Here is a 25,190-nt window from a genome sequence, read left to right on the forward strand (position 1 = left end):
TAGTTGCTCAGTCATGTCCGACTCTTCGCGACCCCTATATCCTGCCAGGCTCCTCTGTCCATGGGATTCTCCAGGCAGGAATACTGGAGTGGGTTGCCTTGCCCTTCTTCAGGTGATCTTCCCAACCCAGGGATTGAACCTGAGTCTCCTACATTGCAGGCAGATTCTTTACCATCTGAGCCACGAGGGAAGCCCAGTAGATATGGAAACTCTTGGTTAAAAGCTGTGCAAATGGAGCAGCTGATACCACGATGGGAGAAGGTGAAGGATGGGTGGTGGCCTTGGCTTTGGATGGTCTGAAGAATTGAATGTGTGCCTTTGATCCTCAGCCCTGGTTCAGAGTCCCCTTTTAGTCTTCCTCCCTCTACTGCCTTCTTGTCTGTGGCAATGATGAGGAGGGACATCAAAGATACTGAGGATGTAATAGTTAGGATCCCGGAAGAAAACAGGTGCTGCACTCAGGAAGGGTTTAACTGAAGAGTTTAGTAGAGAACTTGACAGCAGGGAGAGGAGGGCAAGAGAACCAGCACGGGATGGTGATGCACACAGGGACTGGCAATCACAGGAAACTGTCACTGCAGAGGGGGAACCTTGTCATGGTAGCCCTTCAGGATCTGGAACCGTGGAAGAGGAGTCACCCAGCTGGAGCTGTACCCATAAAGACAGCCCCATGGGCAGACCTGGTCCAGGCAGGGAGGGAATCAGAAGATGAATACCCTGACCTCTCTCCCCTCCACTCCTTCAATCTCCTTCAGTGCCTCCCATTGGCTGAAACCCAGTTAAAAAACCTGAAGGCAGGGAATAGAATCTAAAAAAGACTGGATATATATATTTATATATATGTATAACTGACTCACTTTTGCTGTACAGCAGAAACTCAACACTGTAAATGAACTGGACTCCAATTAAAAAAAAAAAAAAAAGACCCAGAGAGCAAGGGAACCTGGCTGACATAGGTTCCTGAGAAGTCAGCCTCTGGGGCAGAGAGCAGGGCTAAGTACGGGGCCTGGATGCGGCACAGCGGGACTGTGTGCAAATGGAGAGCGACCAACATTGGGAAATGAAATGAGAGGTGGACAAGCGGGTTGGGAGGTGTGAGATGAGGGTCTGAGTGGCTGGGGGTTGAAAGTCTTGGATCGTTGAATCCAGTTGCAATTGGAGTTGAGCTCATGTCCGGGTGCTGGGCATGGTCAGGGTCTGCAGCACAGAAGGATCTCTCAGTGGTGAGAAGTCAGTCATCTCTCTTCACCTAAGATCCTGACTTATGTGCTCCTTTGCGCCTAGGGGAGCCCTCCCAGCCTTCCAACAGCAGCTGGCCCCTAAGCGAGAATGGGAGTGATGCTGAGGCCACCCCAGCTGCAAACCTCACCTTCTCCTCCTACTATCAGCACTCCTCCCCGGTGGCTGCCATGTTCATTGTGGCCTACGTCCTCATCTTCCTCCTCTGCATGGTGGGCAATACCCTGGTCTGCTTCATCGTGCTCAAGAACCGGCACATGCGCACTGTCACCAACATGTTTATCCTCAACCTGGCCATCAGCGACCTGCTGGTGGGCATCTTCTGCATGCCCACCACCCTTGTGGACAACCTCATCACTGGTGAGTAGAGGAAATAGAGGCAGCTTCCCCCTGAAATCATGGATGGTCTGGTCTCCTGGCCAAGGTGCCATTGTCTCAAACTCCCCAGTCTTGTGGCTGAGGAATTAGACTAGAAATAATAGATACAATGAATTAATAATTTGCTTTGTTCCAGTCTTTGTGTGACTTATTCTTCCTGCATTATTTTAACTAATCCTCACAACAATCCAATGAAGTATGCATTATTGTTATCCCCAATTGATAGATGAGAAACTGAGGCTCAGAGTGATTAAGGGGCGGGTCTGTAGTTTACACAACTAAGTGTCAAGTCCCACATTCTCACTTCTGTATTTGTAACCACTGCACCGTTCAGTCCTACTCTCCCAGGAAGCTCCCATCTAGTTCTGGGCAGAACTAGAACCAGCAGGAAGAAGTGGTAAGGAGGCAGGTTTCCTCTGAATAAGGACCTAAAAACTAATTTGAGATGTTCTCCACCAAAAAAGGGTTCCTGCCTACAGGTATTGTGCTCCCTGTCACTGGGAGTGTCTAAGTAGGGACTGGCTGGCTGTTTAGCAGAGATCTGGTAGAGGGATTCAAGCAGAACTAGGCCACCTGACTTCTAATTTCCTGCCCAGTATCTAAAAATGTCAGAAGGATCCCACTGTCATCTACCTTCTCCCAGGATTCACCTTTCTTGTTTCCGAGTAAGGCGCCACAGAGTCTAAGTGGGAAGGACTAGTTTCCAGAGCTGGGGAGACCCCTAGAGGTCTGTGCCTGCAGCTTCTGAGCTCAGAGCTCCCAGAAACTTAGGATTCAGAGCCTGGACAGCCCCATCTGGAGTGACTTTGGTGTCTCTGTGGTATAGTCGGTTAGCATGTTGGGCTGTTAACTGAAAGGCTAGTGGTTTGAGCCCACCTAAGGATGCTCCCCCTTACTCCAGCCATTTGGACTTCCCAGGTGGCTCAGCAATAAAGCAACTGCCTGGAATGCAGGCGATACAAGAGATGCAGATTCTATCCCTGGGGTTGGGAAGCTCCCCTGGAGGAGGAAATGGCAACCCACTCCAGTATTATTGCCTGGAGAATCCCATGGACAGTGGAGCCTGGCAGGCTACAGTCCATGGGATCACAAAGAGTCGGACATGACTGAGCACACACTATCACACACCACAGATGATGTGAGGTTGGGGGACTCACAAACCCAGAAAGTGAAGCCAGGGCTGTCACTTTCCCCTTGGCTGTCCTCTGGCTAAGCCTGGTGGGATCTTTAATCACAGCTGAATCACAGGTTCTTTCAGGGATGCTGAACAGAGGCTGTGCATCCTTATTCCCAAAACACACACAAACATATGCATGCACACACACACACACACATGTGCATACACATAAAGGTGAGCACACATGCATGCACACTCACCAGTTAAGAATAGTGTGGCGAGGTCACTAGTTGGTTACATTAGTGTCTGCCAGTCCTTTTTTATCTGTATAAACCACTGTTTACTCAACAACTTCTTTATGTGGGCATCTAGAGTTTCTCTGATATTTTGCAGTTACAACAATGCTACAATGAATAACCCTGTGCATATGTATTTCGTGTCATCAGAGATGTATATTCAGAGTAGAGTGAGATTGTTAGATCAAAAGCCAAGTGCATAAATTAGGCATTGCCTAGTTCCCCTCCAGAAGGACTGTAATGATTTGCATTCCCACCAGTGATGTCTGAGAGCTCCTATTTCTCAACAGCAAGTATCATTTGCGTTTTTCTAATTATGAATGAGGTTTGAACATTTTTTCATGTTTTTCCATCTGCTCTCTACAGCGATATTGACTTTCCATGACATTTAAACTCCCTGGCACCCAGATCAAACTCTCAGCACTGATCCATAGTGATTTAGAGACAAAGAGATTGTAAATTACTCTCCCCCTTCATTTTCACATCTGTAAAAAGGAGACAGTAATGGAGCTGTAGTGAGGACTGAACGGGCCAGTGCCTGGTACCTCGTAAGGGTGCAGACAGAAAATCAGCATGGCAGAGGCCGTTGGTGAAAGAAGACCCTAGTCTTGGGAAATGACTCTTGTCCACAGGCACAACAGACAAGAACAAGCTGCCCCTCCCCATCCCAGGCCTAGAGGGTTGGAAACACCAGGTAGTTACCAACACAGGGCCTTAGGTAGCCAAGATGTGAACTTGGCTACCAGTCCTGAAAGCAGGTGGAACCCAGGTCTTATGAGAAAGCAGAAGCTCAGGGATCAGAGTGAGGACATCAGGTACGATGGGCTAGAGCTGCTTATACCTCCCCCCACTTGTGAGTCAGGATGGATCTGTCCTAGTGGGTCTCCACGTTGGCTGCCACTTAAATCTCCTGGGTCGACTTGGAAAATATGGTGGTCTGAGTCCCACCCTTAGAGATTCTGTTTGTAACTAGTCTGGCATGGTCCTGGGCACTGATCCTTTTCCAAGTTCTCAGTTGATGCTAGTGAGCAGCCAGGTTTGAGAACTACTGGCCTTGGAGCTTGGAGCTGGGCTATGGGAGCAGAAAGCCAGGCAGGGCTGGATAGATCTAAAGTTAATGGAGAAAAATGGCTGGTCAGTATAAAGGCTGTCTCTAGTAGGACTTCCATGGAGGTACCGGCCAGTCAGCTCTTCACTCCTGGAAGTATGTAAGCAGAGGTAGAATGACAACCTAGCTCAACCGGAGGAAAGATACAAACCACAGAGGGGACTGGCCCAGATGGCTGGAGGTCTCTGGCTCTTTGTGGATGAGGCATCTCTCACTCTGTGGTGGCCTCTGTCATTGCAGGGTGGCCCTTCGACAACGCCATGTGCAAGATGAGCGGCTTGGTGCAGGGCATGTCTGTGTCTGCTTCCGTTTTCACGCTGGTGGCCATTGCTGTGGAAAGGTGAGAGGGTTCCTGGCTGGGTTATCCTGGGCTGACTGAGGCACAGCATGAGGACTAGCTGCTGTTTCCACTGCTGAGCCTGCTAGAAGGCCAGGACTGCTCTGCAGTCCATGGTCCTGAGCCACAGAGGGAAGGGTGTTGGGGCTGCCTGCCCTCTAGAATTGGGGGACTGCAGAGAATACTGTCACCTTCTGGAAGACCTGGAGGAAGCTCCTGAGGATGTTTAAAAGGTATTCCTGGGCCCTAAGAGGAGCTTGGGGACAGTCCTTGTCTCCTGAGCGGTACACCTCCTTGCTGGTCCCTGATTCCCCATCTCCACCATCTTCTGCTGCTTCTGGTCTTTCAGCCTCAGATTCCATCAGAGTCTCTGATAAGCGTGGGTATGCTAATAGAATGGAGCCAGGGACCAAGCACCTTGCTTTGTAAGCAACACAACTGACCCAGTTGCAAGGGGGTCCTCCTCCCTCTCCATGAGCCCTTTCAGTAAGGGTGCTTATCCCAGAGCAAGGGAGGCAGGCAGGTAAGTTGGAGGGCTGCCTGGCTGGATGACCTTGGGTAGGTCATTTAACTACGTTGAGCCTCTGTTTTATCACCTGTCAAATAGTCCATACCCTACTGGGTGGCTGGGAGGCTTCAGTGAACTTCTGTTTGTAAAGCTGATACATACTACCTGGTATGGAGACCTTATGTCAGCAGTTAATAGAATTCTATTTCATCTTTACACCCACACCTTCCTCCTTGTCTTCTTCCAAACTCAGGCACTACTAGCTCCACCCTTCCTAGAATCTAGTGTCCTCATCCTGCCTCCACTTCTGCCCTCATCAAATCCAGTCTTTTGTGACCCAGTGAAGTAGGCAGCTGGGGAGAAAGAACTGGGTCCCCATCTGGAAGGCCACTAATTAGCTGGGTAATTGGGAGAAGTCCTTCATTGGTCTTTATTTTGTTGTCATTGTTAACGATGACGTCTCCCAGTGGTGTTTGGGTATTCTTCAAGTTCCTATCTCCTCTGGGAACTCTTCCTAGTCTGTCCTAGGATCCTTCTCCATTCATTAAGTGCTATTGCACTTAGAGCCAGTACTATGTGCTTTAAGAATTATTTGTTTTCTGGCAGTTCCTTAAGTATTTGATGTTATGAAACCAGGAGGCCAAAGTCAGGTAGGCTGAGAAAATAAGGCTTTAGACAAGCTATGGGAGAAGTGGAAAGTGCTGTCAAGTGGGGGAAAGGATAGGAGGGAGGCGAGCAGGACAGTTTGGTGAAGTGGAAAGAAGTCCACTTGCTCTGGGAAAGCTGGCTGGGAGTCAGCTGTAGGCCTGTGTTCTAGTGCAGGTTTAGCCCTTAAATTGCCCCATGACTTTCCTAAACTAGATGGGCATCTTTGACCAGGAGAACTGGGCACAGGTATTTTTAAAATGCTTCAGGAGATTCTAATGCACAGTGAGGGTTTATAGCTGCCAGTTTATATGGCATAGTGGAGCAAGACAAATTCAAGTCTGGTCCTTGGTACTAGCTAGTTGTGTGACCCTGAGCCAGTTACTTAACACCTCTGAATCTCATATGTAAAGTAAGGGTGTAATAATAATCACAGCTGAGACATTCTAAGGAGGAAATGGTGCAAAACTGTCTTGATACTATGGAGGCACTGTTGGAAAGATGCTGGCTAAGATGGTATAGGGAGAGCCTGTCACATAGACTCCACACCTGAGCTCCCAAGGTTTTCTGGAGAAGCCACAAACAGCTAAAATTTGTTTTCTTTGATACACCTACCCAATCGACATACTCAGGGATAGAATCTGCCAACTAAGTCACTGCTAGCTGCCAGCTACTCAGTTTATCCTCCAAAATGCACGAACAGGATTCAGTGTTTGTGAAACCTGCCCTTTTGTCTTGTTCCATGGCCACACAACCTTGGAGTTGATTGCGCAACAGGTGAGGAACCAATCTGCTTGTCAAGGAACGTAATGAACACCCGAGCCTTCTTTGATACCGCCTAAGGGGCAATGGTGGAGGTGAAGTGCCCCAACCCCGCCAGCCCCCAGCCCTCTGCCCTCCATGGGGTTGACGCTCATCCCTGGGACCCCTGGGACCCTCCCAGACCCCCTGCTTTTCTTTCCTCCGTCGCTGCAGGTTCCGCTGCATCGTGCACCCCTTCCGCGAAAAGCTGACCCTGCGGAAGGCGCTGGTCACCATCGTGGTCATCTGGGCGCTGGCCCTGCTCATCATGTGCCCCTCGGCCGTCACGCTGACCGTCACGCGCGAGGAGCATCACTTCATGGTGGACGCCCGCAACCGCTCCTACCCGCTCTACTCGTGCTGGGAGGCCTGGCCCGAGAAGGGCATGCGCAAGGTCTACACGGCCGTGCTCTTCTCGCACATCTACCTGGCGCCGCTGGCGCTGATCGTGGTCATGTACGCGCGCATCGCCCGCAAGCTGTGCCAGGCCCCGGGGCCCGCGTGCGCCGGCGGCGAGGAGGTGGCCGGGGAGGGCGGGCGCGGCGCGCGGCGCAGGGCGCGGGTGGTGCACATGCTGGTCATGATGGCGCTGTTCTTCACGCTGTCCTGGCTGCCGCTCTGGGCGCTGCTGCTCCTCATCGACTACGGGCAGCTGAGCGAACCGCAGCTACACCTGGTTACCGCCTACGCCTTCCCCTTCGCCCACTGGCTGGCCTTCTTCAACAGCAGCGCCAACCCCATCATCTACGGCTACTTCAACGAGAACTTCCGCCAAGGCTTCCAGGCCGCCTTCCGCGTCCAGCTCTGCGCGCCGCCGTGGGGGAGCCACCGGGAGGCCTACTCCCAGCGGGCCAGCCGGCTCCTGCGCACGCGGGTGTTCGTGGAGGTGCAGCCCAGCGACTCAGGCCTGCCCTCCGAGTCGGGCCCGAGCAGCGGGGCCCCCAGGCCCGGCCGTCTCCCGCTGCGCAATGGCCGCGTGGCCCACCATGGCTTGGCCGCCGAGGGTCCCGGCTGCTCCCATCTGCCCCTCACCATCCCAGCCTGGGACATTTGAAGGGGATGCGGAGCGCAGGCCTCTGAACCCGCGGGCCACGACCGCACATGTGACACTCAGGCATGACAGCGTCTGGTGTGGTGTTAGGAGACGCTGCCATATGTCTCGCTCTCAAACACGAGGCAGTGAGCAGTTGTTAGTGGAATCTTCTCCGTCACCTTCCCCCTCAGATAGAGGCAGAGGAGTGGAAAGAGAGAGGAGCTGTTTCCCTGAAACCCTCTGCAGCAGAAGCCACAGTCATCATTAGGCATCATCTCCCTGAATTCTCACACTTTGGGAATAGCTTTTCTTATCCCCCTTCTGGGGCTTCCCTGGTGGCTCACTGGTAAAGAATCTGCCTGCCAAGTAGGGGATGCCAGTTGAATCCCTGGTTGGGGAATATCCCTGGAGAAGGAAATGGGAACCCACTCCAGTATTCATGCCTGAGAAATCCCACGGACAGAGGGGCCTGGCGGGCTACAGTCCATGAGGTCGCAAAAGAGTCGGACACAACTTAGCAACTAAACAACAATAACATACCCCTTTTACGGGTGCAAAACTGAGGCTGGAAGAGGAGATGAGACTAGTCTGTCTCTCAACTAGAGCTTGCATGACTCCAGTGCCTGCCTGTCTGGTTTTGACCATTTCCAGCTGCCTCGAGAAGGGCCCCTTAGGGCAGAACACAGTGAAAAATGTGATCTAATTAGACATCTGGGAAGAAGTGAAAAGTAAGGCTGGCCTGTCCATCTGATGCTTGGTGTCCCTGTCTTGGAGTCTCCTGTGTATGACTGAAGCCACTCCCCGGATGCTTTCCCAAGAGAACACTGTGTTCTGTGTAGGTTTCCTCTTGTTTGTTTCAAGAAGTGTCCAGGGCCATTCCCTTCTCCCCAAAGTACCATTAACAGGATGTCACGTCTGAGCATGAGCTCTATAAAGAAAGCTGAGCACCAAAGTATTGATGCTTTTGAACTGTGGTGTTGGAGAAGACTCTTGAGAGTCCTTTGGACTGCAAGGAGATCAAACCAGTCAGTCCTAAAGGAAATCAGTCCTGAATATTCATTGAAAGGACTGATGGTGAAGCTGAAACTCCAATATTTTGGCCACCTGATGCGAAGAACTGACTCATTGGAAAAGACTCTGATGCTGGGAAAGATTGAGGGCAGGAGGAGAAGGGGACAACAGAGGATGAGTTGGTTGGATGGCATCACTGACTCGATGGACATGAGTGAGCAAGCTCCGGGAGTTGGTGATGGACAGGGAGGCCTCGTGTTGCAGTCCATGGGGTCGAAAAGAGTTGGACACGACTGAGCGACTGAACTGAGCTGAACTGATGCCTGAGCAATTGCAGAACAATCCCTGGGGAGCCTGTGTCAGTTGCAGACACTCTGGGTCTGAGCCCAGAGAAGGGGGTGTCTGTCCTCCCTCCTCTCTCATAGGACCCACCACCATCACCCAGACCCAGGTCAGAGCTCACAATGTGACAGGCAGCTGCAGGGTCACAAGAAGCATCAGTTTATTTATTCACAGATGGGAGGAAAGGAGGGCAGAGCACCCACTTTCAGCCTTCCAAAATATATCTGCTCACTAGAACTGCAAGCATACAATGTTCCCAAGGCCTTTTCCTGCTCCCTCCAGGGGATTGTGGGGGAGAAGTTGGCCAACTAAAGCTACAGTGTCCCCTGAGACCTCTAGGATGACAAACACTAAACCTCTCCCCAGCATGGATAACTCATGTGCCCTAAAAAAGGATGGGATCCACCCCTTGTTTGCTCTGGCTTTCACCCAGCATGCCTGCATCACCTTGAAGAGAGAGGCTCCTCTCCAGGAGGTGGGAGGAATTGGGATTACCCTGTGATCCTTGCATGGCCCCAGTCATCTGTAGTTAACTGGATACTTCCCCCTCATCTCTATAGAACACACACTGTTGCCAGAATTTTAGTGAATAAAAAAGAAACATTTCCAGGGCAGAGAATGTGACTCTGAGGCTCCACTGGTTTTCTTAATTGACACACGATGACTTAACCCTGTTGACTCTACTCTAAGTACTAGATGTAGGGGCAGAAGAAAACTCCTAAGCCATTGTACAGTGTTTTCTCCAGGCATGTCCCCAGACATGTTTGATCCATACAAACGGGCTGAAGAAGATGTTGCTGTTCTCAAAATAACTGAGGCTCAAAGGGACCAAGAGGGGAAGGGCCACAGGGGGAGCAAGGTTTGAGTTAGAATTTGTCTTCTGATGGTTTCTTCCCATGCCCGTTCCTGCCTCTCAAGGAAAGTGGATTGGGGAGGAGAGGTGGAAATTCCCACAAATGCTGTTTGCCTGATGGTGAGCCAGAATGCTCACAGAACCAACAATCGCATCCTCCCGCCCCAAGCTCTTGGTCTGGGAAAGGAGAGTCTATTGTGTTTACTCTTGTAATATCTGTCTTGAGCTCTTCCGTGTATGCTATCTATAACCCATGTATGGAGCAGGCTGCCAAGATCCATCATGACCCCACCCCGGTCAAGGTGTCTAGGAATAATGGACGAGGGTCTCAGGAAAGGGTGTGCCATCCTGTCCCTCATTAGCTAGTACGTGTCTGGGACCCACTTCTGGTCCTCTATCAGTGTTCTGTGTCACTGGAGAATAGGCTGGAGAATTCCCAGCTGCTTGCCGTAAAGAACTCTGACTCCAGGCTCTAAAAACAGACCAGAGAAAGGGCCATCTTAAATCCAAAGGCTTGTCCCTGTGGCTGGGGGGATCTGTTGGGAGACACTGTCTGGTCTTTCCTCTGCTGCGTGTTTTTCCCTTAGCATGGCCTCCCCAACCACAGAATCACAGCCTAGGGGGAGACCAGGGCATTCACCCAAGCCAACCTTCTATCAAGGCCCCTTTGTTTCACTTTTCCCCAAAGATGCCATGCTTTGAAAGACTGGGTTGACCAAAAGAAAAAAAAAAATTGCAGTAGGCCATAATTCATATGTTTGCTGGTATTTTTATTTCTTTTCTAAAAAAATCCATCAAAGGCTGTGTCTGCTTGTTCAGATTTGATTTGATTCAGGCATGACTTGATGCTTTTATGAGAGGTGAGGCCTTGTGGGTATCTGTGGAGTGTTTGGTTTCTTGTGTATGTGGCAAAACACATATACAACATAAAATTTGTCACGTAACTGTTTTTAAGTGTACGTTCAGTGACATTGAGTGCCTCCACACTGCTGTATAACCATCACTGTCCATTTGCAGAACTTTTTTTTAACATCCCAAACTGCAACTCTGTACCCATTAAACAATAACTCCCTGTTTCTTCCTGCCTCTGGTAACTGCCATTCTACTTTCTGTCTCAGTGAATTCAATCACTCTAGGTACCTTGTATGGGTGAAATCACACAGGATGTGTCCTTTTGTGATTGGCTTATTTCACTGAGTATAATGTTTTCAAGGTTCTTCCGTGTTGTAGAAGGTGTCATTTTCTTCCTTTCAAAGGCTGAGTAATACTCCATTGTATGGATATACCAGTCATTATCCATTCATCCACCGATGGACATTTGGGTTGCTTCCTCATTTTGACTATTGTGAATAATGTGTGGAGGTTTCAGATGCTAGCCGTAGTTTCTGAGAATAGTGTCTATGTGAGCCCTGAGGACAGAGGCCCCAGGTTGGGACCCAGGATCTCTTCCGACTTGGCAGGTATGGGTGATGAAGCAGTGGTTCAAGGAAAGCTATGATTTGTCTTATTCTCCTAGCCCACCCCACCCCAGCTGCTCTGAGCTAGGTTTTACTTCTTGACCAGAGTGGCTAGAAAATTGTATGTTCCCTCCATGAGATGCTATCTTATGAAGATATTTTTCTAAGTATAGCTTTATTATTCTGGCTGGTATCCTATGACCCAACACCTGGGCCTTCTCAGGGGCCTTGTCCAGTTACCCCAGGGTACACAAGGGTAAGCAATGTGGACTTCTGCCCATTTGCTGCCATTTGCCTACAGGTTGGCTGGGTCTCCTAAGGTGACTGCCTTTTCACAGGCAGCAAGTTTGGAAATGAATTGGGTGTGTGATGGGGGAAAAGGGCCAAAGGCCTGTGGACACTGAGCATCCCCACCCCAGAGGAACTCTTGGAGGGACTCCGTGTCTTGTCCTGCCATTTGCAGCACGAACGATCATTCTAATCATGGGTCTCTACTGATGAATGGCCTCTTGACTTCACCAAGGCCACGCAGCATGCAACAGGCCAGCAGGAGCTGGAGGCGGATGCCCAGCCTGGGCCCTGCACACCACAGTCTGCCAGCCTTAGGCCAAGGACTTTCTCTTGGGGCCCAGGGGATGCATGATTTGGGTTGGAATGGAGGGCAGAGTTGGCAAAGTCGGATGAGAGCCCCCCTATCATTAGTCTACTGTGTATTCATCCAGAAATCCAGGTGAGAGCCAAGCTGAGAGCTGGATAGACAAAGCATTGCTATTAAGCACTGTACCTTTTTGCATGTTTCCTCAGCTCACCCCTCAGAAGTGCCACTGAGGAAAGACAAATGAGAAGGAGGTGACCCAAATGGGCTTCACTGCAAGCAAACAATGTTGAATCAACAATAGAGTCCTTGTTGAATAACCCAATTATTTATGTTTATGACATTTTATTGTTTCTCTTTTTCTCTCTCTACACAAATACTCCATTGTGGAAATTTTACAAAATTTAGGTAAACGAAGAGAAGAAAACAAAAAGCACCCAAATCTAACCACAAGAGATAATGTGGAATAATTTTCTATGTGTATATATGTTTTAAAAATTTATAACAGCTTTATTAAAGCATACTTTACATGCAGTAAAATTCACCCCTCTTAACTGTACATTTTGATGAATTCTAGCTATTGTATTGTATATTGTATACCACCACTACGCTCAAGATATTTATAGAATCTCCCCCAAATTCCCTTGTGCCAATTTGTAGTCAACACTCTCTGCTCTTCCTGGCCCCAGATAACCACTCATTTGATTTTGGAAGGTCATCTACTTATGTAGCTTTTTGATCTGGCTTCTTTCACTTAGAATAATGCTTTTGAGATTCATCCATGTTGGAGCATGAATCAGTAGTGTGTTCCTTTCTGTACCTGAGTAATATTCCATTGTATGGCTCTATGATATTTTATTTGTCTATTCATCAGTGGATAGATATTTGAGTTGTTAACACTTTTATGAATTTATGAATTATGAATAATGCTGTTATGGACACACATAAGTCCTTATATGTATATATGTTTTCAGTTCTATTGAGTAATCTAGGAGTGGGTTGGGTTGAGGGTAAGTGTGTCGTTTTACTATGCAAGAAACTGCCAAAGTGTTTTCCAAAGTTGCTGTGCCATTTTGCATTCCCATCAGCAGTGTACAGGCATTCTAGTTGTTCTTGCCAACACTGAGTAGTATCAGTGTTTAGAAAATTTTCCTGATGACTAGGAATTCTGGGCATCTTTCCATATGATTATTGGTCATTCTTATGTCTTTTATTAACAGTGTTTTCAAATCTATCTTTAAAAATATGATTATGTTAAAATGTAATTATACAATATGATTATATCATAGAGACTTTAGTATAAAAACATGCCCTGAGTCTAAGAGGAATTTATTACTGATAGAAGATTTAAAAATCTATCAAGAATGGGTCTAAAGCAAGATTTGTTGTTGTTCAGTCGCTAAGTCTTGTCCAACTCTTTGTAACCTCATGGACAGCAGCACACCAGGCTCCCCTGTCCTTCACTATCTCCTGGAGTTTGCTCAAATTCATGTCCATTGAGTCAGTGATACTATCTAACCATCTCATCCTCTAAAACAAGACAGATCCTTTGAAAGGATCCTCTGGATAGAAGGTGTTTAGGGATGGAGGGCTATTTTAATAGGTTATTAGGAATGGCCTCTCTAAGGATTGAGATTTGAATATAGATATGAATCAAGTGAGAGACAGAGCCATGGGAATAGCTGAGGAAAGAACAACCCAACCAGAGAATATCATGTGCAAAGGCCCTGAGATAGGAGAGGAATCAATAGGGAAGGAATTAATGCATATCAAAATGGTACTGAATTTCAAAAATTATATTTCTGGTCAACTCCAACTGTTTACTGAGGGCCTGTTAAAAACCAGGCACTGTACTGAATGCTTTATTACTGTTATTTATCTCTCATAACAGTGCATAAGCTCCATGAGGACAGGAACTATTGTCTATTTCACTCACTTTTGTGGACTCAGATCTAGGATACTGCCTGGGACATAGGAGGCACTCAGTAAATGTCTGTTGAATTAATGAAATAATTACATAAACAGGTATTTTAAAATTATTCCCATATTATAGATGGAAAAAACAAGTCTCAAAGAAGTTAAGTAACTTACCGAAGGTCACATAACTAGATGGTGCTGAAGCTGAGACTCAAATCTTGGTGTATCTGACCAGGAAGCCCAGATTTTTGCCACTCTCACAAGCTGCTGTGAATTCTCCTTCCTATATTTGGGAAACAGGTTCAAAATGAAAGAAAGAGGCTTGATGGAAGTCCCCTTTAATCCTAAAAAATAAAACCAGCTAGGTTCCAGACTGCTGTTTTGGCCAGAAGACCATATTTTCATCACATTCAGTGGCTTCCACAGATTTGAGCTGGAAAAAATACCAGCAGTTTAAGTAAATGATGTAGATTTAGTCTGATTCAGTACCATGTCAAGCCTTCATGGCAGCCATGGGCTGAAAGAAATTATCCTCCTGATGCTTCTGCCCTGGGGTCACTGATGAGATGAAAGCTGCTGAACTGGCCTCGAGTTATTTGTATTTTCTTGCTAACTGCAATGCCCAGGCCTTTGAATGCCAATACCAACAAACGCTGCTATTGTCATGTGTAAGCAACCAAATAAATGTGGGTGGAAAAACCCAAGCTTGGTGATTTGAGCAAATTAGTTTATCTGTCACATAGCCAGTGGTGGTGTTAAATCATTCTCAGTTTGAGGAGTAATTAATCCCCACTGCCCCCTGTCTTTCTCTATTCAGGGAGGGTAGAACATGTTGTAGCATGAGTTAGGATTTCATTCCTTTTTCAGGCTATTTGTCTATTTTGTCAAGATGTTTTGACTTCAAGTAACTGAAATCCCCAATTTAGCAGGTTTAAACTCTAAGAAGTTTATTATCTAATGCAGTAAGAGATTCAGAAGCAAACTAACTCCAGGCTTAGTTAAGTCAGTAGCTCAAAGACATCTTAAGAACTCAAGTTCTTTCCATCATTTGATTTGCTAATCTCTGCATGTCCGCTTGGTTCTCAGGCAAACTCTCTTGATGTTTGATGCCTCATAAGAGGGCTACAGCAGTTTTAGTTATTTGTATTGGTCAGTTTTGGCTAGATTATGATGCTATGCATGCACACACGGATGCTCAGTTGCTTAGTCATGTTCGACTCTTTGCCACCCCATGAACTCTAGCCCATCAGGCTCATCTGTCCATGGAATTTTCCAGGCAAGAATACTAGAGTGGATTGCCATTTCTTCCTCCAGGGGATCTTCCCAATCCAGGGATCAGACCTATATTTCCTGCCTTGGCAGGTTGATTCTTTACCACTGAGCCACCTGGGAAGCCCAGATTATGATGTTACAACAACTTTTAATATTTCTGTGGCTTCAAACAAGTATTCAGAATTATACTCTCCTTTTAAGATAAAACCTTTCCTGGAAACACTCTGGGAAGCCTTCCCTTCATCCCATTGGGAAGAATTGTATCACATTTGCATGCTTGAAACAAATACTGACAACCTTGATTGTCTTAGCTTTTTTAAAATGCATTTCTTTGTGGGCATAGGGAAAGAAGGATAAATTAGGAGTTTGGGGTTAATATATATACACACTGCTATGTATAAAATAGATAAGCAACAAGATTTACTGTATAGCCAGGGAATTATACTCAATATTTTGCAATAATCTATAAGGAGAAAGGGCTTTCCTGGTGGCTCAGCGGCAAAGAATCTGCCTGCAATACAGGAGACTCAGATTTGATCCTTGGGTCAGGAAGATCCCCTGGAGGAGGGCATGGCAACCCGCTCCAGTATTCTTGCCTGGAGAATTCCATGGACAGAGGAGCCTGGCAGGCGACAGTCCATAGGGTCACAAAGACTCAGACATGACTGAAGTGACTGAGCACACAGGCATGCGTAAGGGGAAAGAATCTGAAAAAGAATAGATAGATATATATGTATGACTGAATCACTTTGATGCACACCTGAAACTAATACTATGTTGTAAATCAACTATACTTCAATAAAAAATAAATAAATAAAATGCATTCCTTGAAGACAGTGGAGGGGCTGGCTGCCCTGAAGCAAAGGTATGCGTAGAGGAATAGATTCCTGAACAAATTTAGGATTCTTTTAGACAGGAGAAGGTGATATGGTTATTGGGCAGCAACTAGCAGTGTTTCCTAAAACTAAAGTCATCATTTTTCTTACCCTCCATCCTTACCAAACTATCTGAGTAAATGACACACCATTCAACCAGTTGTTGTGGCCAGAAACCTAGAAATCATCCTCAAATCCACCTTGCTCATCTTCCACTCTGTCCAGCCAGTGATCAATTCCACTGAATCTATGTTGAACACAGCTCTGTAATCACTCATTTCTTTTGCCACCCAAGTCCAGGGCACCACCATCTTTTACCTGCGTCACTGCAATAGACTTCTCATGATTCTCTCTGCCTGTTCTTCCCAAACTTCCAGGCTTCAAGCTGCTAACAGAGCCACTTAAAAAATATATATTTGTGTGTTTTATTTATTTATTTGGCTGCGTTGGGTCTTAGTTGTGGCATGTGGGATCTTTGCTGTGTCATATAGATCTTTCACTGAGGCACATGGACTCTGTAGTTGTGGTGTTTGGGCTTAGTTGCTCCACAGTATGTAGGATATTAGTTTCCCAACCAGGGATGGAACCAGAATCCCCTGCATTGCAAGGAGGATTCTTAACCACTGGACCACTAAGGAAGTCCCCAGAGCCACTTTTAAAAGCAATTCTCATCATGTCACTTTCCTGCTAAAAACACTTACAGGTTTTTCAATGCTCCTTCAGAAAAAGTTCAATCCTTGTATCATGCCTTCCAAGGCCCTCCTTCATTTAACTTTGCCCTCTTCTCTGGTTTTATCTCTTAATACACTCTTTCTGGCTTCTATCTTCTCCTTTTCCCTTTATTAACCACTTCTTATCTTTTAGGTCATAGATTAAGGATCATTTCTTTGAAAAGTTTCCCTGCTCCTATAATGCAAAGCCTTGTACCTCCTTTATCACTCTGCTTATCCAAACCTTTTTTCTTTTGTGGCCTTGCCCCCACAGCTTGTGGGATCTATTAATAAGTTCCCTGACCACAGATTGAACCTGGGCCATGGCAGCGAAATCCTGGAATTCCAACCACTAGGTCACCAGGGAACACCCTCTACTTATCCAAACTTATTGCAAGTATTTGTTGAAGTCTGTCTTCCCTTCAGACTATAAGTTCTGTGGGGCCCACAACCATGTCTTTTGAAGTACTACTTTCCTACCACCTAGCAGCGACAACAGTCACGAGTGTTAAATAAAACGTAGTTATAAATTTCAAAGTTTTCCTGTTATAGGACCTATAGGTAGTAGTTGACACCAAACATATATATGAGATAATCTAGGGAGAGGGTGTCTCTAGAGAGAAAGAACATGAGAAGTTAGAAAAATAGTGATGATCCAGAGGAAGAGATGGCTAAAGGGGAGAATGAGAAAAAAGTGGCTGGAGAAGTAGGAGGGATGTCAGAAGAAAATGCAGTCATAAAGCCAAAGAAGAGAGAGGCATCAGGAAGTTGGAGGTGCCTAACAGGGCTAACTACAGCAAACAGCAGGATATGGACTAAAAAGAACCATTGGAATCAGTTACAGAGCAAGAGAGTCAACATTTGAGAACAGCTGGGTTCATCCTTTGTCAAACTATTATACTTAAGAAGGTATTTTTGCTCTCCTTTTCATCAATTCCTCTACCTGTTGGTCTGGCAAAGAGTCATTAAACACCTACTCTAGGCCAGGCACTGTACTTGGCTCCAGTACAAGTATGAGAAAGAGAACAAGGTCCAAAGGGCCTATGGGGCTCACCGCACCTGCCTGGAAGGGAAAGTTACACAGCACTGACTTGTGCCCCAGCAAAGGCAGGATTTGGCTCTTTACTGGGGTTGGTACTGATTGGCTCTCCCAGGACATTCAATAAAACAAGAGCTAGTGTGCAAGCCCAGAGGTCAGCAAGACTTTATTTTCTTGCTCTTAGCAGCAGGAAGCAAAAGGAAAAGTGCATGTGGCACACTATTGCATCATTTCGATCTGTTCACAAGTCAGTTACACATGATTTCTGGGGTTTTTCTAAGAAAACTAGCTCCATCCGCTCAAAGGTAGAAAACTGACAGCACAGTTCAATTTCTGCACCCTTTTAAGAAACTCTCTGAAGGTGAGTCTACTCAGTGTTTACTCTGCAGAGATACCTTTAGCTTTCAGTAATGTGTTGCATTACTGACTAAACTACTGCTCTACTATTTTCTTTTTCATGCCCTTGTGTTCCAACTAAGGTAAAGCTGTGTGGTGTAGTGTGTAAAAGGTCAGAGTCATGGCCTTCTGAAGATTAATGAGAGTTTGGATGGAGACAAGGGAAGGATACTCCCACTAACTGGAAAATTATCTTACTAAGTTTTCATTTAATACAGGGAACATCTCATTTTACATATTAGACATTGTTTTTTTGGGGAAAAAGAGTTTAAATCAAAATATCTTTGAGGCACATTATCTTTAATGTCCTAGAAAATCAAGATTATTTAAAGAGGCCCAACTCATCAAAATTTTTAAATAAAACTAGGCATTCTCTGAAATAATTTTGTAATCAAATTAGTGAATAATTATTGCTTAGTTTGAGGATTTTGAAATTTACATAAAAAACCCAACATACAGAACTAGTGATGTAAGTGATGTAAATTATCTGCCCATAACCTCAATCAGACTTTAGCTTTTGGGGGCTGGCCTAACACCATGAAACAGTGTATAAAAATAAGCTTCAAAGAGCTTGTGCCTGAGAGAAATGTCCTCAAGGGACTCTTGAGTTCAGGCCTGGACTTTTCCAATGCGGATTCCATTTGAAGTCCTAGGGGCATGGGGAGTGTTGCGCAAGTCGAGGGTGCAGACTAAATCCTCTGCAAATAAGGGTGGGAATAATAAGTTACACTTCCTGAGTGCTTACAAGACAGCTCTTCCTTTCTTTTCCTCGTTTGCAATTTTTTTGGCCACACCACGTGGCACGTGGGATCGAATCCGCGCCCCCTTCTCTAGAAGGGCAGAGTCTTAACCACTGGACATGTAGGGATGTTCCTCCCCCGGATCTTCACGTCCATCAACTCGGTTCATCATCCTTGCAACCTCTGAAATCTTGACTCTGACCAGCTCCATTTCCCAGGTGAGAAACTGAGTGAGAGGTTAACAGCAATTTGGTCGATGTCACACGCTAGAAAGTGATGGAGCTGCTACCTAGCTGGGAGCCATTCCAGCTGGGTGTCAGTAATATGCCTTAACTTTGCTTAAACGGATCAGAAAACTGCTCCCGCCTGGCACAGATCGTCAGGTCAAGCAGCTGACTCCTATTAAACTTCTTTTGCAATAAGGAATTACTCTGCGGAGGAGGGTGTGTGAGTCAAAGGTGAGTTCCCAGTGTGCGCGAGATGTCGACAGTCAATTCTTAGGTGGTCCAAGCTGAGAACTGGTTACCCTCCTGGGTCAGAGGCACAGAGCCCGCCAGGTCAGAAGGATCACGGTCAGAGCCGGCCGCCAGCCACGTGGCCCAGCCGGCGAGCTGAGCGGCGGTCAGCGGAGGCGCGGCCCGAAGGGGTGGAGCTAGGGCGCCGGGACTCGCCAGCCTTACGAAGTGCGCCTGCGCACGGGGTGGGCTGGAGCGAGCCAGCGGCGTTAAAGGAGGCTCCCCGCCCTGCTAGCCGCGCTAGTCTCCGCAGTGCGCAGGCGCGGAGCTCACTTCTTGTCAGTCGGCGCCGCGTGCGGGCTTGTGGCTCTGTAGCAGTAGCGGCGGCGGCGGCGGCTGGTGTCCCGCAGGATGAGCGGCTTCAGCAGCGAGGAGCGCGCGGCGCCCTTCACGCTCGAGTACCGAGTCTTCCTCAGTAAGTGTCGGAGGCCCACGGCCCCTCCCTGCCAGCCCGCCCATTCATTCCCGGGCCTCGCTTCGGCTCCCGCTCCAGCAGCTGCGGCCCGCGCTCGGCTCGTTGTCCCGGGCGCCGGCCGGCCTCCTCCTTCGGTCCTGGGGACTTGGGCGGCGGGTCTGGGAGGGCCTGGCCCTCATTTCACACGTCCTGCACGCGCGTCGGACGACGTGGGTAGGCGTTCCCCTTTCACACGCCTGACTGAACCTGAACCTGCGCCAGGCTAATTTTGCAGGTGTCCGGCTCAGGCAGTGTCTGATGGGAAAACGAAACCACTGACCACCGTAAATAAGGTGTCTTGGGGTAAGCTCATCCCCGTGAGAGGATTATTCAATTCGGAGGAACGGGTGGGGGAGAGGAGGTGATGGTGGTGACACACTAGGACCTTAATTCCTCCACTGTAGCTCAGATTGTGGGTACCTGGACGGGTCAAGTCCAGGCCCACGTCCTACAGACGGGGAAACTGAGGCCCGGATCAGGAGCGGTCAGTAGAGGACTGGACTGGTCCCTCTGAGGTCCCAGTGGCGCTTCTGTCTCCCTGCCGCTTGCTTTCCCGTAGCCCTGATGCTGGAAAGATGCCTTATGAAACAGAAAGCTGTTCCCCTCCCATCAAACAGGTGACGTCAGTCGGGCAAGCATGAGTAAGAAAGTGCCAAATTTTGGCCCCTGGGCCGGGGGATCGCGTCTAAGGGGTAGCCATCCAAAGTCTGCACTTAAAGGCTGCAGGCTCTGCTTTCCTTTAGCCTCCTAGGTGGGGGAAAGCTATCTCTGGTTTATCTTTATCTTCTTACCACCCCCCCCGCCCCGTTCCACCCCTCCAAGATTATTAGAGATAACGGAGGCGTTTCTGTTTTAACTGCTTCACCATTTTGTTCCAAAGGAAATGGGCAGGTGCCTTGAGTTCTATGAGTTCCCGGTATGAAGAGCAGTAAAGAGAGGGGAAGAGGGGATACATGGTTAATACTGAAAGAACAAAGCTCCTAGCATAAAGTAGCCTGGTGTTAGAGGAAAAGGAAAGTGAGCTGTAAAGTTATACAACTCGTTGAAGTTTAGACTGCCATTTAAAATCCAAAAAAGTGTGGGACCTCCCCCACCCATTTTATGAATTTTGGGATTCAGCAACAAGGGCAGTGCAGAAACCTTTGACAAATAATTCACTGAGCAGTTTTTCTGGAGTTAGTGTTGGCTCCAGAATTTCTCTGTAGGAGGGACTTAGAGAAGTGACTCTAGTTTGAAGGTTCGGGGATGATTACGGTAATTGTCTTCAAGTTATATTTAAGAAGAAATACAGTTTTTACTCAGATTATGCATGGGTAGTGAGTACTATATAATTTTAATTTAAAAAAATTATAGACTTCTTAGCATCCTTCTTTAATAGGAGAAGTTTTAACCTCTATAATGTTAATTTGCCAATCTTTTTAAAACTGATAGTGGGTTGGATCACAAGTCACTGTTGACTCTGAAGGGTCACTGGGGGTGGTCACTGCTCAATTTTTCCTATTCCACCTTGATTTTTAATCATGAAGGAATGCAATGTGGACTAAGCCTTAGGTTTCCTAAAGAGGAAGTTTTAGAAGTACTTTTTGGATATGGTAGCTAGTTCTCTAGAATACAGAAATTGCCTGTTAAAGTGTTGTTACAACTAGATTATCCTTAAGAAAAATCATAATCTCAGATGGCTCTGTCTCCCTGGAAACACCACTTAAAGCAACGTGGTTTATAATTTGACAAATTGGTCCCCTCCCTTCTTCCTGAACCCAGGTATGTCATTAACTCTGTTAACTGATGTAAGATCAAACAATTTGCTTGCCTTTTGTATACCAGACACTGCAGACAGGCTCTGGGGTACACAGGTTTGTAAAGCAGTCACCACCCTCACCAGAGAGGTTAGTACCTTTTAGACCCCTAAGGAACATGTAGAATGAAAACCTAACCTGGTCTTGGAGCAGTCAAGTATAAAACCAGTTTCTCTGGGGTGGGAATAAAATCTGGTGAGTGGTGTTAATATTGGGAGGAGAGGGTATGTGGGATATCTCTGTACCTTTTTCTCAATTTTATTGTAAATCTAAACATTCTCTTAGAAAAGTCTTGTAAAATGTGTACTTCATGCATCTGGAAATGTAATTAACCAATAGAAGTAACAACATTTTCTAATTGATTTTGCAGAAAATGAAAAAGGACAATATATCTCTCCATTTCATGATATTCCAATTTATGCAGATAAGGTAAGACCTCATTCTCTGACCATAGTCTCTTTGCTCAGCTCAGTTAGTTTGACATTCGGATTTTCTTATATGTCTTAACAAGTGCTTAAAATGCCTCATTGTGCTACGAGTTAAAGGTGCATTGACTAAAAAGGAGACTGTCTTAAATTCAGATTTTTTGGTTAGAAGAAGCAGCTATAATTTGGAGAAGGAGTAGAGGAACAGAAACAAATGTATTAAAGCTGCCTGGGTTTAAAAAAAAAAAAAAAGAAACACCAGAATTGCTGGTAACTCTCTTAGTTTTTATTTTCATTTTTGCCTTTTTATATTTCCTAATCTTTTTGCAAAGAGCATGTATTTTTTTTTTTTGGCCTCATTAACATATTTACAGACTTTTACTTAATACATACTCCATTGGAAATTAATTATATGACATTTATACAATCATTAACATTTCCAAATCACTCTGAGTAGTGAGCATTTCAGTTCTTTACTGTCTATACCCAAGTTGAAAGTCACTCAGTTTCTGAAGGCAATACTGACAAGCATCAGAAATGGTCAATCTGAGATGCTATTGACATATTGTTCCGCTCCTTCACCTAAAGACGTTTCTGTTGAGTAAGTGTCCTTATGCTTCTTTTTCTCTTTGAAGAGCATGTATTATTTGTGCAAATTTAAATAGTTTTAAAAAAGCCATTGCTTGTTTTATGCTCTCTCCCAATAGGAAAAGTTTATACTATACATATTTAGGAACTGACACAAGGACAAATGTCTGATTCTTTTTTATACCTTTAAGGTTTTTTTTTTTTTAATTCAGCCAGGAGACTTGACTTACAGTGAATGCAAATCTCTTAGATGTTAATACGTAATACCTGTGAATATCACATTCCAGTGTTTGTCTGCAATAATAAAGATGGAATCTTATCCTTATGTGTTCTGAGTCTTACTTTTTTTCTGTGCTGGACTATCAGAAATAGATAAGTTCATTGTACTTCTACCAGGAAGAAGATAAATTCATTGTACTTCTACCAGGAAGATTGCTACAGTTCTGTCCTGTCACTTGGACACTGGCAGAAAATCTAATGTGTGTTGCTTCTGAGTAGCCTGCCTGAGCTGGGCTCTGACTGGAGGTGGTGGAGCAAACAGCCCAAGGCCAATTATGTGGTATAGTTACAGGAGAGACCTCTAATTGGCATGTGTTCTCCAGTGGGATTCTCAAAGCTGTACTTATTCAGAACCTTTTAATTTGTTATATCTGATTTCCTGGGAGTTGATATGAACTGCAATCCTTCTTTCCTCTTGGTGTCTTTTGGTTGACTTGGCATCATTTGGTTGGCTTGAATTATCTTGTATAATTAGTATGTATATCAAAGTACTTTGCAGTTATATTTCAGACCATTTTGAATAATCAAGAGATATAAAATGATGATCCTAAGTTTATTGATGATATCTTGGCATACAGATGTAGTAAGGAAGGAAACTATTTTCTTGACATATAGCTGGGTTTTTTGTGTGTCTGTGTGTATGTTCATAGTATCTTAGCCTGTTTGGACTGCCGTAACAAAATACCTAGACTGGGTAGCTTATAAAGAGCAGAAATTTGTTGCTTGCAGTTCCGAAGGCTGGAAGGCTGAGATCAGGGTGCCAGCATGGCTGGGCAAGGGCCCTTTTTTGGTCACAGAGTTCTAGCTGTTTATGTGGTGGAAGGAGCTGGGTATCTCCCTGGAGCCTCTTTTATAAGGCACTGATCCCATTCACAAGGGTTCCACCCTTATGTCTTAAGCATTTCCCAAAGGTCACACCTACTGTACCATCACTTTTGAGGGTTGAGATTCCAACATACGAGTTTTGGAGGGACAGAAACATTTAGCCCATAGCTGTAAATTATTGGACAATATTCTAGCCAAGGACCAGAAAAATCATAGCAGTTATGGTGCCTAATCTTGTTGCTGCTACAAGTTACCCCAAAATAGGAAGCTGAGATTACTTTTTGATGTTGTGTAAAACATCTTCACTCTGGTTACCCTGCAACTCCTTGATGTCTTACACAGGACTGGTTGTATCTATAATCTGGGATTATTCAAGTGAAGAGTCTGCCTTTGTACTATCCTGGTGGTGGTGGTGTAGTTGCTAAGTCATGTATGACTCTTGCAACCCCTTGGACTGTATGTAGCCCACCAGGCTCCCCTGTCCATGGGATTTCCCAGGCAAGACTACTGGAGTGGTTTGCTATTTCCTTCTCCAGGGGATCTTCCCTACCCAGGGATTGAACCTGGTCTCCTGCATTGCAGGCGGTCTCCTGCAATGCAGGGGATTCTTTACCTCTGAGCCAGCAGGGAAGCCCCTTTGTACTATCCTGGGCTGGCTCAAAAGCACAAGTTCTTGCAATGACAATGGATTTCACCAGTGGTCCAGACCTCAGTGAACTCAAGACTTCTGCCTTAGAGGCAGGAAAGAGTTGTTTTTGTTTTGTTTTTAAGGAAGTTTAGTCTATACAAAACATGGGTGTAGTACACATAACTTATTTTGGATTCTAGCCTAAATAGAAGATCTGATTAATTCCATTGGTTACAGACGAGTGTGATTTTTGAAAAAAAAAAAAAAATTCAGTATGATTTAAGTTTATGTAAATACATTTCTGTGTGGGTACACATAGACTTTATCCCTAATGTGCCCTGCAGTTTGAGGGATGATAATGAGGGAATGTGCCTTTAACACAGCTCAGCTCTATAAGGAAAAAATGCCCAAAGGCTTGTATTCTACTCCACATCAGGACCTTTCAGTGTAGGTAGAATTTGGGAATTCTGTGGTGGTCCAGTGCTTAAGATTCCTGCTTCAACTGTAGGGGGCATGGGTTTGATCCCTGGTTGGGGAAGTAAGATTCTGCATGCTATATGGCGAGGCCAAAAAAAAACAAAAGTGGACAGTAAGTATTTGATTTCTTATTACGTGTCATTAGATAGTTGATCTTTGTGACTCGGATACCCTACTTGGGTTATTTCCAAATCCATTGGGTGAAAGTGAAGGAGGGACTCACTGGATATTTAATTGTAGGGATATCCTTTGCTCTGGGTCTATTTTGGGATCAAATATAAAAGCATTTGTAGCTCAAAGTGTAGTCTGACTTAAAACTTCTGAGATAGCAGAAAATTTAAGTATCCAAAACATAATCAGGATAAACTGTGTGAAACACTGGGTAGATTAAAAAGCTTTATCAAAATCTTAAAGTGCTCAAGTATCACGAGTTGATGTTCTAATTTTAGAAGTTTGGTGTCTTCTATTCCATATCTTAAACTTCTATGTTAAATACCAGTTATAACCATATAGGCTTCTGTAATGTTTTTCAGG

General features: G+C 45.8%; 2 protein-coding genes across 3 annotated transcripts in view; both read left to right on the plus strand.

The window, feature by feature from the left end:
* The first annotated feature begins 251 nt into the window (after positions 1 to 251).
* NPFFR1 (neuropeptide FF receptor 1) lies at positions 252 to 7,483 on the plus strand. The gene is made up of 4 exons (XM_081573624.1): positions 252 to 261; positions 1,285 to 1,599; positions 4,379 to 4,478; positions 6,604 to 7,483. The coding sequence occupies exons 1-4, from the start codon at positions 252 to 254 to the stop codon at positions 7,481 to 7,483; spliced, it is 1,305 nt and encodes a 434-aa protein (XP_081429750.1).
* A 12,004-nt stretch (positions 7,484 to 19,487) lies between these two features.
* The window catches only part of PPA1 (inorganic pyrophosphatase 1), a 35,347-nt gene continuing 29,644 nt past the window's right edge, over positions 19,488 to 25,190 (plus strand). Inside the window, exons 1-2 of one of the 2 annotated variants that reach the window (XM_081573891.1) lie at positions 19,488 to 19,941; positions 21,805 to 21,863. Coding sequence is in view for 1 of the 2 variants with exons in the window: in XM_081573890.1 (XP_081430016.1) it covers positions 19,536 to 19,599; positions 21,805 to 21,863 (123 nt within the window). In the remaining variant the exon portion in view is untranslated. The remainder of the gene's footprint in view (positions 19,942 to 21,804; positions 21,864 to 25,190) is intronic. The other variant, XM_081573890.1, reaches the window with a different exon arrangement.

This window comes from Giraffa tippelskirchi, chromosome 2, assembly GCF_054371585.1.
Source record: "Giraffa tippelskirchi isolate mGirTip1 chromosome 2, T2T-mGirTip1v1.2.pri, whole genome shotgun sequence".
In the NCBI taxonomy this organism is placed as follows: Eukaryota; Metazoa; Chordata; class Mammalia; order Artiodactyla; family Giraffidae; genus Giraffa; species Giraffa tippelskirchi.

Coding starts and splice junctions, on each gene's coding strand:
- NPFFR1 (XM_081573624.1), top strand. Junction 1,600..4,378: donor TGTGGACAACCTCATCACTG/GTGAGTAGAGGA, acceptor CTGTCATTGCAG/GGTGGCCCTTCGACAACGCC. Junction 4,479..6,603: donor GTGGCCATTGCTGTGGAAAG/GTGAGAGGGTTC, acceptor CCGTCGCTGCAG/GTTCCGCTGCATCGTGCACC.